Genomic DNA, 14,325 nt, shown 5'->3' on the forward strand with positions numbered 1-14,325 from the left:
AGACATATGACTCCTGCTTTGTGAAAAGGGGGCGGGGGGGGGCTTATTAATCAATAAATAATGGGAATGGGGCGCAGTAAGTAAACAAAGTTGCTGGAATAGGAATTGTGGAAGAAAGTAATGGCGTGCTTAACCTGACAGTCAGTTGTAACAGCTATGCTTGAACTGGGGGGGACAGAGGACAAACAAGAGAGGAGACAAAGTGTGGTGCAGGTGGTGGTCTTCCTTGTTATGGAGCGTCTGGAGTCACGGTGCAGGCTGGTCTGGCAGGTTGGTAGCAATGACTCATTTCCGCAGGCTCACCCTTCAGAGCCTTCCACACGGGTTTGGCGTGCCTCTTCTGTCATGTTTGGCATCTCTCCTTGGCCTGCATCGTGATTCCAGATGCTCCATAACAAGGAAGACCACCACCTACACCACACCATTAGGTCTACTCCTCTGTGTGTCCTGTGTCCCTCCCCAGTTCAAGCCAAACCCCATGGTGCAGTCTCTTCAGCTGTCTGATCCCGGCTGTCGCCATCGGAGTTTACAAAACACTTCTGTTTATGCTAATCATGAAACAACGGATGGATAATCAACCCCTCAGTCATTTTTGTAACAGTATTGTCTCCCATGAGCAAGTTATACAGGAAGTGACCTCAACGCTGGCCAAATATTGTGGGTGAAATTGAATCTGACTCTCTGAAGGTTCATGTCTGCGCTGATGGATGAAATGCTCAATGGCTTTTATCAACTTAAGGGTTAGAGTACCATATGTCTACCACCATAGGACATGAGGGGTAACTGACATTTTGAGAGCGAGTTGAGAATTAGAACCTTCGTCAGAGCCTCTTATACACGTCATACCTGCACATACATTAATACTCTTAAGGGGTCTCACGGCTGTTATTGTTTCCAGATTCACTCTTGGGCGTGCTGAGTGGTCGACTTCAACTTTCAGAAGAGATCGTCAAGCCCCTCATTCTTCAGGTGAGCATAATCACTCATGATGATTTATTTACTCTCCAAATAATTTGTTTAGAAACTCAGTCCAGCAGATTGAGCAGTGTGATTTTTAACATTATCAGATGCTTGATTTACAAATCCATCCAATAACCATTTGTATTTTTTCTTCTTCCAGGCTGCATCTGCCTTTGGTTACATGCACAACCTGAACATGACGCATGGGGATATCAAGGTAAAAATCTGCACAAATCACCATGGAAACCTGAAATGACGTATTTTGTGATGAGGAAAGTTTCTTTTTTCGTCATGGGGAACTGTATTTCAAACAATTTGAAGAATGTCATTTACCACGACAACAGCATGTATGAAAGAAGAGTGGATTGAAAGCACTAAACAATGAGAATTAATTGTAATAATTTGTGCCTTCACTCAATTTTGCTTTTGTACAGTAGGGATCTCAAATTGTTCCTTAAATTCCGTTATAGTTGGGTATATTAATCTGAAGGTGGGATGAGACCATTTTAAAGATGACAAGTCTGGATACAGCGATGGTTCAGGAGCAATGGACACGGTTCGCCTTTTTCATTTTTTGACCTTTGAGGGGACGCCATGGGCAAACTGGTGGGAATCGGGAAAAACGTAAATGATGAAAGTTTTCGTACTCGAAGAGCACTACTTGCATACCAACTTTTATTCGAAACAGTTGAAAACCCGAGGAGCTCGATGCCCAATTTATTGATTTTTTTTTGACATTTTTAAAGTTCGTGACCTTGTGACCTTGACCTTGGGACGAAAATGAAAAATCGAGCCCCGTGGTGCTATGCAGGTGCCATTGGGCTTACCAAATACCAAAACCCCTGCCAGATTCGACAAACCCCCTCGGAGAAGATGTAACTTGAAACTGGCTACCCCCTAAAAACACATGTTTTTAGGGCGTGGCTCCACCCATAATGGGCGCAGCACGCCCATTCTCCGGAAAACACAACTAGATCATGATACAAACCTCGCACCCTAATTTTATCAAGATCGGATCAAAACCCATGGAGCTATGCTCGGGACAGACAGACAGACAGACACACATCCATCACGAATATAGTGGTCACTTACTCACTCGTGAACCAATAAGTGTTGATCACTTTGATGGGTAATATACTGGATGACATTGAATCTGAATATCACCAACACCGCTCCATGATCCGATAAACGTTGAAAGATAAAATACATTCAGCAGTGAAACAGCATATCACTTCAAATTCAGGGCTGACAGGATGGCCTCGAGCTATGCACACTCCAGCTGCACAAATCTCTCCAGCTGGGATTTGATTCCAAACCCAGCTGTAAACTGTCATCCCGGTGTTTCACAGGCAGCGTGATTAATGAATGCATGCCGTCCCTTGGATGGATGTTAAACAGGAATTCCATCTGTCAGCATTCCTTGGTGGATGTTAAAGATCCCACGATGTCCTTTGCGAAGAGTACGTGAGCTATTTTCCAAATTCCTGCCCTAACCAGCAGAGGGCGACACAGCCGCACCCTCAGCCAGTGATGCTACCCCACAGCCTTACGCTGCATATGAATGAAGAAAAAGACTTCAAATTCAAAGCAGGCATTGTTTGGGAAAACTCAACCAGGACACGTTTTTCAATCTAAAAATTATTTATTTGGTTGCGTAGGTTGCTGAGCACACAGAGAGAGGAGGGAGGGGAAGGAGAGAGGAGAGAGGGAGGAAGGTTAGGGAGGGAAAGGGGTTGAATGGAGGAAAGGGATAAGAGAGGAGAGGAGAGGATGGAGGGAGAGGCGAGGCGAGGACGGAGGGAGAAGGGAGGGAAGCTAGGGAGGGAAGCTAAGAAGGGGGGTTGGGGGGAGGAAGGGCATGGGTAGGTAGGGAGAGCGACGCCTCACCAAATGTTTCCATGCACTGCGGGATGAAGGGGTGCGAGTCAGGGTTGAGAGAGAGAGGAGAGAGAGACAGAGACAGAGATGGGGGTGGGGTAGAGGAGGAATAAAAAAAGAGAAAGGTGTGAGGGGTGGAGGTGGCGTAAGCAAAGAGAATGATATGTTATGCTTATTGACTGGACACACACACACAAAAAAAGACTCATGCCAGAACAGCTGTACACACAATGACACAACAGTTTGTAAAGTAATCCACTGGCACATCTGCAAAAGCTTTGATATCCCAGTTCCAGAAAATCTGTGGGAATATGGACCAAAAGCAGACACTGAAAACTTGGACGTGCCGCCTACTTACGACCTAATGATCCCATCGAGTGTGAACATTTAAAACAAAGCATTGTAACCAGATATCATACTGAGGTACAAAAAAAAGAGAAGGCATTGCTAATTAATGTGGTAATACCAGTGATTTTCGATTAAGTGATGCTGAAATGCAGAAAATGACCAAATACCAAGACCTCAAGAATGAAGTGAAAAGATCCTGTAAGCTGAAGAATGCCAAAGTTGTACCAGTGATAGTTGGAGCAACAGGAATGATGACAACGAACCTTACAGATTAAAAATCATCCCTGGGAATATTACTCCAAACGAACCACTCTCAAGTCCCGAATCAGCGTGGGGGTCTGAATAAGTATGTAGGGTGGAATATTTTCCAAATTTTAACAAGAATAGAGGGTGGAATAAGCGTGTAGGGTGGAAAATCCAAAAAAGTCTAAGGCCTGAGTTATTTTATAACTTGGTTTACGGATCCGCCGACGGTATATTTGCCGAAATGAAATGTAAATATAAAACACATTTTTAGCCTTTTATATTTGTACATCTTCCGCTGAAGGTGCAAAAGTTTCAAAACCCGAAATGTAAACGTCTGCATTTATTTTCAAAATATAATTTTGTGCGCGCCAAAATGCCAAGTCACCTTTAACCGAGCTGCGCAGTCGTCTTCGGTCCTGGCATCTGAGCAGCGGCCAGCGTGGTTCAGATTGACTGTTGCTTCTGGGTCGAAAGTGATTGTTTGTTGTTTTTTTTTTCTATACCTTATCAAGGCTCGTGTGAGAGCTAACACACAACGCACATCATGGGAGACATGAGACAAAGGAGGGAGTGGGAAGGACAAAACAGTGGGGAACAGAGACATTAGGAGATCTGTGGAAGGGAGATGGATGGGCGGGGAACATGGGGAATACAAGATGGACATTACAGGGACTTTCAGGAAGGAAAGCAGGGAATTTGAACGAGATGGGCTTGGGTGAATTATCGGGGTTTGAAAATATCGAGGATTTGGATGGGGTATGATCAGAGGTGGTGGTAAACAGCTGTTTTGAAGGCCTGGAGGGAAGAATGGGAATGAATAGAGTGAGGGAGTTTATTCCAACGGTGGGAAAAAAAGAGGAATGAAAGAGTGAAGGTGAGCAGTGATTCGTGATTTTGGTAGTTTTACCAGAAGGGGTTTGTTGGGGGACCTTGAGCGCCCTGCGGAAATGTGGTGGGGGACAAATCACAGAGAGCTGGGGGGTGAGGCTGGAGAGGAGATGGTAAAAGACAGAAAGACCACCGACCAACCTGCGGTGAATGAGTGAGAGGCCCAAAGACTCAGCCTCATTGCGGGAGATGCCAATGATCTGAAATGCCTTGGTTTCTACAGCGTGAAGCCGAGAAAGTGTGGGAGGCAGGAGCACCAGCCCAGAGTGGAGAGCAGTACTCCATCAGGCTGCGGACGAAAGCTTTGTAAGTGGTCAGGAGCTCAGGTGGGCCGAGGAAGGACTTTGCACGACGGAGGATTCCCAGTCGGCAACTGGTTTTGGAGGAGAGGTTTGAAATGTGGCTCTCCCAGGAAAGGTCATGGCAGATAGTGAGACCTAGAAGCTTGAAAGAAAAGACTTCTTCCAGAGGATTGTTGAGAAAGTGGATGGGGGGATTTTCTAAACGGTCCTTTCGAAGAGACATAGTGAGAGTATGAGATTTGTCCGGATTGAAAGACATGTTCCACGTGTTGGACCAGTTTGTGATTTTACCCAGATCTACAGTGAGCGAAGAAGCTGCTGTTTGCCCATCTGAGGGATGACCGATGGTACGGCAGAGGGTGGAGTCATCAGCAAAGAGATATAGAGGATTTTCCAGAGAGTCGGAGAGATCATTGATGAAAACCAGAAAAAGAACAGGGCCCAGAACGCTACCTTGAGGAACTCCAGCCTGGACAGGAAGAGGGGATGAAAGAACTCCATTTAGGGCCACACGGTGACTGCGACAGGAGAGGAAGTCTGCGAGCAATGAGTTGTTAAGAAGTATGTTAGCGGTATAAATTTGAATGACTGTATTGGTGATTTAATCACGCAACATCTTGACGACGAATATTCTGGCCGAACTATTGCATCAACTCAGTGCAGCAGCAGGAATGATTCGCACGCGACTCTCGATCGTGCCGATTTTGTTTCCATCAAAAGTTGTACACCGCTTTTCGTATTGAAAGATTTCGGTGCCAAGTACGTCAAAGTTTCCCTGCGAGATGCTGATATTCAGTCTTCAACGGACTAGAAATCAGCCTTTGATGTGCTCATGGGGATGGGGAGATGGTACGATCAGATGCCCACTGAAAACTAAGCTGGTTATGGCTCTGATTTACCGTTTTGAGCGTGTTGACTCCGCGTAGACACCTTTTTTTTAAATCATATCCAGCACTATGCACTGGTGTGCACGCACACATCTACGACTTGGACAGTAATTTTCTCAGCATTGTTTCCATTTGTTTGATGATCCAACAGGTTCCTATAAGAAAAACATGCTAGACTATATTGTAAAAACAAGTTTTAATCCTTCTTTATTGTTTTTCACATCAGATGATACAGTGAACAATGGCATCCTGCATTTGAATGGTTTTCCATCTTCAATGTTTTCTTAGATCCTCCTGGTCCGGGATTTATATTTATCCCCCCCCACCACCTTCCCTTGTCTTTTCCATGGAACATCTGAAAAAAATATGTAATTTCTAAAAATTGAAATTATATTTATATTTATATTTTGACCAACCGACCCTACATTTTAGCTGAAGAACTGCGTAAACCAAGTTATAAAATAATTAAGGCCTAAGCGTGCAGGTCCGAATAAGAGGGCAGAGTGGAAAAAACCAGAAATGTGACAAATGTAGAACATGTATTTTATTGTTCAAATACATACATCACATCAGGACGACACATCAGGATGTGCCTTCCTACCTCTAAAACAGAACCGTGGTATCGCCATTAAAACTTGAAGAACGTGCCAAGTGCCTTCACCAAGCACTCAATGAAACGGTTGAAAAAAACGTTTAATTTTTATTTGTATTTATCTTTGCCGAAGTGGCAGGTCGTATAATGGAAGAACGTACAAAAAGGCGAAACGTCGTGGAAAATATAATTTCACATTTTCAGTGAGCCAGCCAACGCCTGTTGCACCGCTAAACAACACGTGGCCAACGCATGCAAGTGACCCTTGGACATTGTTTAAGTCGATCGATATACAGTATTCAGTGACAGTGCGAATATTGTAGAACACTCGCCAAGTGCCTTAAGCACTCCAATGAAACGGTTGATAAGAAACGGCTCACTGGCACACAATTGGAAATCACTGAACCGTCATGTGAAACATCCACATCCCGGAGATGCCCAAAATGTCAAATACGTCTGAATGGACAAAGAAACACTTTTTTTTGCATCAGAACTGCTGCTAAGTTCAATTCTGGAGTTTAAGTGTTGTAATTCTGCTTGAGTTAAGATATTTTCACGGTGATCGCATGTGCAGAAATGAAATATAGCCACGAATGCTGGGGCCTCTGGGCGTTTATGAGCATTGCAATGTACCCAGTGATTCGTAGTTATGATGATGAAGGCAGTCGATTAATATGATTGAGGAAAGTTGAAAAAAAAAAACAACTTTATCATTAAGAAATTGCTGTGGCTTGTTCCAACTCAAAGCATGATTGAGCAGGCCAAAAAACATGACGGCTTCAGACCCCAGTGAGGTTACCCAGGATGTGCCTGAAGACCTCATCGAGAGTAAGGTGGTCAAGGATCACCTAATGAAAGATATAATTAAATAAAGCCGTTAATTATCTTCAAAAGGGGTGTTTTAATTCAAGTAAATACCCAATTTTCACTCATGCACCTCCTTGGAGTTCCCTTAGTTTGCATGCAAAGGTTCAGGCTGCGAGGTTTCATGGTGTTGGAGTTATGGAGGAGACACACATTTATTAGTATCGATCATTCAACAGATTAGAACACTTAATAAAAAAATTACCCCCTTGCGGGAGTGACTGTCATCTCTGCGAGAAAATATATAGCCTCCTGAAGGTAGGGCAGTTTTTGCAAACTTTGAAGTCACGTGACGCGAAAACGAAAGCGAATATAGAAAATCCGGCCGGACAAATTTAGATATTGTCCCATAGATTCATATGCCACAATCAAATTCAAGATTGCTTGAGAAATGTAGAGGGAGTTAGATTTTGAAAATCGTCATTTTCGCATTTTTTGCCAACTTTGAAGTCACGTGACACGAAAGTGAATATCGAAAATCCGGCCCAACCAAATTTAGATGTTGTCCCATAGATTTATATGCCACAATAAAATTCAAGATTGCTTGAGAAATGTAGGAGATAGATTTTGAAAATCATCATTTTCGCATTTTTTGCCAACTTTGAAGTCGCGTGACACGAAAACGAAAGCGAATATCGAAAATCCGGCCTGACCAAATTTAGATATTGTCCCATAGATTCATTTGCTACAATCAAATTCAAGATCGCTTGAGAAATGGCGGAGGAGATAGAATTTGAAAATCGTCATTTTTGCAAATTCAAAGGCCTCGTGACCTTGACCTTGACCTTCGGTGACCTTGAAAGTCATACCATCGTGTACATCTCATCGACCTCTATCAGGATCACGAATGAGCAGATCTCCCGCTTCAACTTCATTGTGGACGGACGGACGGACGGACGGACGGATCGTCACCTCTCCTCTCAACACTAGTATTATTAGGTCATGCTCTAAGAGATGACCTAATGAGAAATGCCAGTTGGGCAAGCAGGTTTCAGAAAAGGAAGAGGTCTTGGATATCAAATTGCAAATGTGAGATTGATCAAGGAAAAAGCAAGGGAATATCAAAGGAAGGTGTATCTCTGTATTATAGATTACTAACGGGCGCCCGGCATTGCCGGGAAACACCGGGTCACGCTTCCCACTTCACTCTTTCCTCCTCCCACCCCACCCCTTCCCGTGCCGCCTCCCCCCACCCCTTCCCGTGCCGCCTCCCCCACCCCTTCCCGTGCCGCCTCCCCCACCCCTTCCCGTGCCGCCTCCCCCACCCCTTCCCGTGCCGCCTCCCCCACCCCTTCCCGTGCCGCCTCCCCCACCCCTTCCCGTGCCGCCTCCACCACACCCCTTCCCGTGCCGCCTCCACCACACCCCTTCCCGTGCCTCCTCCACCACACCCCTTCCCGTGCCTCCTCCCACCACACCCCTTCCCGTGCCTCCTCCCACCACACCCCTTCCCGTGCCTCCTCCCACCACACCCCTTCCCGTGCCTCCTCCCACCACACCCCTTCCCGTGCCTCCTCCCACCACACCCCTTCCCGTGCCTCCTCCCACCACACCCCTTCCCGTGCCTCCTCCCACCACACCCCTTCCCGTGCCTCCTCCCACTTGCTTGTGTTCAGATTCAAGTTTCTTGTGGAGCACTCGCCAAGTTGCTTGAGCACTCAAGCAAGCACTTCATTCAAAATCGTTGATAAGGAACGGCTGGCTGTCTTGTCAAGTGCTAGTAACTGAACACACCCCTGGACATCTTGACAGCATACAGTACATACTAAAAAAACGCAGGATGGGGATGTTTGGAGAAATTTAATCATGTAGACATTGGCCACACATTGGCCACGACTTGGCGGAACTTGATAACTTCATAACAATCATTTACTGGCAGATGGGACGCTGGCTTAACATGCAAGCCCATGGTTGGCTCATTCATTGCTGCAATGCTCTGTGTGTGAAACTACTAGTCGAGCAATTGACATGTTGCAAATCAAACCCAAACGAGACCGCTCACAATGAAGTGCGCTACCTCTGCACCATCCCGTCAGACCATTGATATTCATATACATCATTTGAAATTTGATGTGAGTGCAAAATAAAGACAAACTTTGTGGTATTTACATGTTATAATGAAAATAGTTTGGATAAAATATTGCAGGTGTAAAACACTATTTCAGACTAAAATGACAAGGTTGAATGTGTGTGTCCTGTTGAGTTATCTTATATTGTTCAGTTTAACTTTCATCCTGTGTCCATTGTAATATTCATCTTGACTAATACATTTTTGTATCTATTTTGAAGCTTGAAAACCTCCTCTATAGTGAAGAGCGGGTGCTGAAGGTCATTGATTTTGGATTGGCCAGGAAGTTTACACCTGGAGCCTTGATTGGATATGGAGGTGGAACAAAACCTTACATGTCTCCAGAAATCCTCCAGAAGAAACCCTACCACGGTCCAGCAGCTGACGTGTGGGCTCTGGGTGTGGTGTTGCACATCTTGTTAAAGAAAGAGGTCCCTTTCAATATGTATCAACTTCAGGTGAGCAGTAAAATCGATGGCTTTATAATGATCATTATAATCCTTATTTTTGTGTAATTTTGCTTCGTTATTATTCTGTCAACAAAGAATCATAAGCTGAGTCTTATTTGCCAGCATAAGTTGGTAGAAAATATACTCTCCATGGCCAAAAGTATGTGGACACCTGCTCGTCCAACACCTCATTCCAAAATCATGAGCATTAATATGGCGTTGGTCCCCCCCCCCCCTTTGCTGCGACAACAGCCTCCACTCTTCTGGGAAGGCTTTCCACTTGATGTTAGAACATTGCTGCAGGGATTTGTTTCCATTCAGCGACAAGAGCATTAATGAGGTCGGGCATTGATGTTGGGTGATTAGGTCTGATTCGCAGTCGGCGTTCCAATTCATCCCAAAGGTGTTTGAAGGGGTTGAGGTCAGGGCTCTGTGCAGGCCAGTGAATAGAGTCGCCGTCCAGTCCAAGGAAAATTAGGTCGACCCAACCGAAGGTAGAACCAGCTAAAACTGGTATCATTTTATTCATCTGGATATCTAGTTTTCAGAAAATGATGTTGTTGCAGCGACTGTGTACAACATGCCAAATTAACCCCTTCCTTGTGGACATCCATGAAAAATTGCCATTTTCAATTATCGCCACAGACATTGAAATTAGCCAAGTTAAATTCAACCAAAGTTCTTTATTTTAATATATTTGGTGTAATAGACACGAGACAACACATTCAACGGGGTTTAGAGCTAATCCAAGGGTTGGAGGGTTTAAAAAAAAACCTCATCAAAACTGAAAAGTTAGTGACTTTTGGAAGCGTCGGACAAATCGTCCGAAATCCTACCCCTAACAGATATTGTATCAGTGTCAGACCAACTTCTATTCCTTTTCCTGCATACCCCAGTGATGCAAAACTGACATTGAGAGAGGCAAAATTGATACAGTGTGGCATGTTACCCCGAGTTTGCGACAGTGCCCAAAATTGGCACCTGTGTCTACGTGTCGATCTCATTTTCATCCTGTCCTGCTGGTGTGTTATTTTGATTTTGACACTCTGTGCATGAACAGGCATCAATACAGTCAAGTCCAGCAAGCTGACAAGGACACTTCCTTCCATTGGAGCAGTCATTTTCTTTGCAGTACAAGTGAGTGAGGTCTCGTACATCGACTGGATCCGGTGGCTTTGAGAATATGGTCGGTGTGATGCTTCCATCATCACAAGCACTCCAGCCATGACCAACCGGTTGAGTTTCCCCCTGGTTCACAATATGACTGTTACACCACATCCTAATCTGGTACTTAGCACGTAGGACATGCTATTTGAACGCGTCTTCCGTGGGCAGAAGCATTGAAGCTGCTTTGTTCGTCGTTGTTGCCATGAGGAAGCGCATCTCCTCTTGAGTTTGGACATCTTTTCCCTTCTTTCCTTACAGCAACAATGCAAACACCTGTGAAACGTTCCCATCATTCTCATGAAAGGTTGTCAAATCTGTGAGACTGTCAATGTTTTTGACATGTTTGGAGGAGGCAGTCTTCTTGTCGATCCTGTTCATTGAACACATCGTATGACATCCTGTCAAGGCGTGAGCAGCAGGGAGACTACCACAAACTGTCGGACCAAGTTGGTCCACAATTTCATGAACTGGGATGTCCCGCTCCTTGACAGAATGTCCAGCATACATGAATACTTGGTCAGTTAGCTGTCCTCTGCTTTAGTAGTACAAGAGAAGGACCAGGACATCAGTTTCATCACAGCGGACAATAAGGCGACCATTGCCCTGGGAGAGACTGCACGCATGAAGAATCATCCTCGTGTCTGCTTCCTCTTGGTTGGAGTGGAGGCTCTCCAAGTATGTCACACCTGTTGAGGTCACAGCCTTCACAAGTTTTCCATCAGTAAATCCCCCTGCCAAAATGATACATTTATCATGTGGGATGTACTCCCCTGCATGATCTACAATGTATTCACTGATGTAATTGGCAAGACATGCCTTGTTGCTGGCCACTCTCAGAAACCTGCAATAGTTTTGGACCTGTCTGTTTTCCTGGATTTGGTACATGGGTAATTCTGAAACAGAGGTACCCCGGCGTTGCCGCTCTGCTGTTTTGATGGACAATGGATGATCATAGCGGTTGAAGACAATGCTAACATAGCTCAAATCCAGGGAAGGATTTGTCAGCAGCCGTACTGTTAGTTTTTGCACAACATCCGCCAAATCATTGACTGTATGGAAGTCAGGTCAGGTATAGGAGCATGCGCCAGAGCAGCGCGTTGCTGCGTCCACTTTCCGCCGGTACTCCAAGGGCCTCTCTGGCCATCCCCCAGGCAGATGCCTGGCCCATCTTCTTGAGATGCCGATCAACCTGCTGCAACGACTAGGCACGTGGTCGTCCCATTGGCCTCCTCCACTCACGAGACTCCCTCGCTGAGAGAATCTGGTGAGCAGGATCAGCGTCAGGAAAACAAGCCACATGTCCATACAGCCGCAGCTGACACTCACGGATTATGCAGGTAACAAATCTCATTTGAGTCTCTCTCAGCAACTGCTCGTTGGACACAAAGTCCAACCAGCGAGAGCCAAGGATTCTCCGAAGAGACCTGGTACCAAAGGAATTAAGTCTCCATCACAGATCCTTGGTCAGAATCCAAGTCTCGCATCCATAGAGCAAGAATGGAAGCACCAAGGACCAGAAGACTCGGACTTTTGTCCTCCCGCACAGGTACCGGCAGCGCCACACCCCATTTTCCAGTGATTCCATGACGCCCCCAGGTCCGACCCAGACGTCTATTGACCTCTGATTCACAGCCAGCAGAGACATGAATATCACTGCCAAGGTAAGTGAATCTCTCCATGACCTCAACATTCTCACCACAAACAGGCACAGACAGGACAACAGCATCCAAGATGTCATTGAAAGCCTTGATCTTAGTTTTGACCGAGGAAACCCGTAATCCCAGCAGCTCCGACTCCTCATTCAGCACCTCAAGGGCCCCCAGAAGGATATCTAAAGTCTCCACAAAGATGACTGCATCATCTGCGAAATCAACGTCAGAGATCTTGACTTTCCCAAACGATGCACCGCAGCTTGATCTCTCCGATATCCTCCCTAGAATCCAGTCCATACAAGTGCTGAAAAGTGTGGGGGCCAGTACATACCCCTGCCGAATTCCAGTAACAACTGGAAATAAGTCAGAGATGGTATCACCACATGTCACAGCACTCTCGGTTCCAGAGTGGAGTTCAGACATCAGATCGATCAGTTTTGGTGGCACACCACGAAGACCAAGAATCCTCCAGAGGGCATACCGATTCACTGAATCAAACGCTTTACAGAGATCAACATAGGCTGCAAGCAGCCCCTGCCAAAACTCTCATCTGCGTTCGGTGAGGACCCGAAGAGCAAGGATACTGTCAATCGTTGACCTCTTTGGTGTAAAGCCTGAGTGCTCTGGAAGCTGGTGCTCAAGCAGATGGTGGTGAACCCTATCAAGAATTATCCGAGTTAAGACAAAGACCTTGCCCGGCACTGAGAGCAGCATCACCCCCTCGGTAGTTGTTGCAGTCTTGGCGATCACCCTTCCCTTTGCAGAGACGGACAAGGCCCCTCTTCCAGTCAGTAGGGATGATGCCTGTGTTCCAGGCAGAGCACAAAACTGCATGCAACGACACGAGTGCAGCATTTCCACCAGCCTTGAGAAGTTCAGCATGGATGCCACAGATACCTGGAGCTTTACCCCTTTTCAACCGGTTCACTGCAGCCTGTGTTTCCACAAGCGAAGGTGGACCACAGTTGATTGGAGGGTCAGCAACAGAGATTGCAACGCCCCTGACGTCCAACTCGACAGCTGGTGGATCGGTCTGGTACAACCGCTCAAAGTAACCTGCCCAGCGGGCCTTCACTTCGGACTCCTCTGTCAAGAGCCCACCACCCTCTGCTCTAATTGCATTGCACCAAGGGATGGGCTTGGATGAATGCAATGCGCGAATTCCCCTGAAAGCAGGACGATAATCCCTTGACCGCAGGTGATGCTCTACCCCCTCACAGATTCCTTGCACATAGGCCTCCTTGTCCACCCTTCGCGCACGTACAGTTTTACGCCTCAGCTCCCTGAACAGCTCAGCTCTGCCATTCAGCCTGGCCCTGCGACTCTGGTCAATGGTATCCAGTGTCCCTTGAGAGACAAAATTCTTCTTTGCCCTACGGTGAGTTCCAAGACATCCACCGGCAACATCAACAACGGTGGTCTTGAAGGCACTGCACAACTCTTCAGGACCTCCCAAAGCACCCAGAGCCCCCAAATCTCTATTCAGCTTGTTTGCAAACTCCTCAGCTACCCTCTCATCCTTGAGCTTGCCAACATCCAGCCTATGTTTGGATGGTACCATTCTCCTGGATTTAAGGTGCAACTTCAGAGTTGCTACAACAAGCCGGTGGTCGGTATTGATGAACTAGGCACTCGGGGGAGACCCTGCAGTTCTGGATCATCCTCCAGCGACCATCAACGAGGACATTGTCAATCTCCTTTTCCACACCGCCATGGTTGGAATACCAAGTCCAGCGATGAGCTTGTGGGTGCTGAAACCATGAACCAGCCACCCAAAGTCCACTACTTATTGCAAAGTCAAGGAACTTCGTGCTATTCTGGTTCATAGATCCTGACCCATGGGGACCAACACACGTCTCATAACCATCCCTATCAGTTCCAGTCGTTGCATTAAAATCCCCCAAGACAAGAAGTGTGTCTCGTCTCGGGCAATCATCAACCACAGACTCGAGCGTGGCATAGAATGCGTCCTTCATCATGAGATCACTCACCTCAGTCGGAGCATAAACAGAGACCAGGGAAAT

General features: G+C 46.2%; 1 protein-coding gene across 1 annotated transcript in view; it reads left to right on the forward strand.

The window, feature by feature from the left end:
• The window catches only part of LOC147018634 (uncharacterized), a 195,090-nt gene that overhangs the window by 29,267 nt on the left and 151,498 nt on the right, over window positions 1–14,325 (forward strand). The window contains exons 4-6 of the mRNA XM_085898518.1: window positions 899–969; window positions 1,121–1,177; window positions 9,255–9,491. Of these exons, the coding sequence (XP_085754644.1) occupies window positions 899–969; window positions 1,121–1,177; window positions 9,255–9,491 (365 nt within the window). The remainder of the gene's footprint in view (window positions 1–898; window positions 970–1,120; window positions 1,178–9,254; window positions 9,492–14,325) is intronic.

Source organism: Eptatretus burgeri, chromosome 10 (genome assembly GCF_056783735.1).
Source record: "Eptatretus burgeri isolate ZD-2024b chromosome 10, Ebu_testis_v1, whole genome shotgun sequence".
NCBI lineage: Eukaryota > Metazoa > Chordata > Myxini > Myxiniformes > Myxinidae > Eptatretus > Eptatretus burgeri.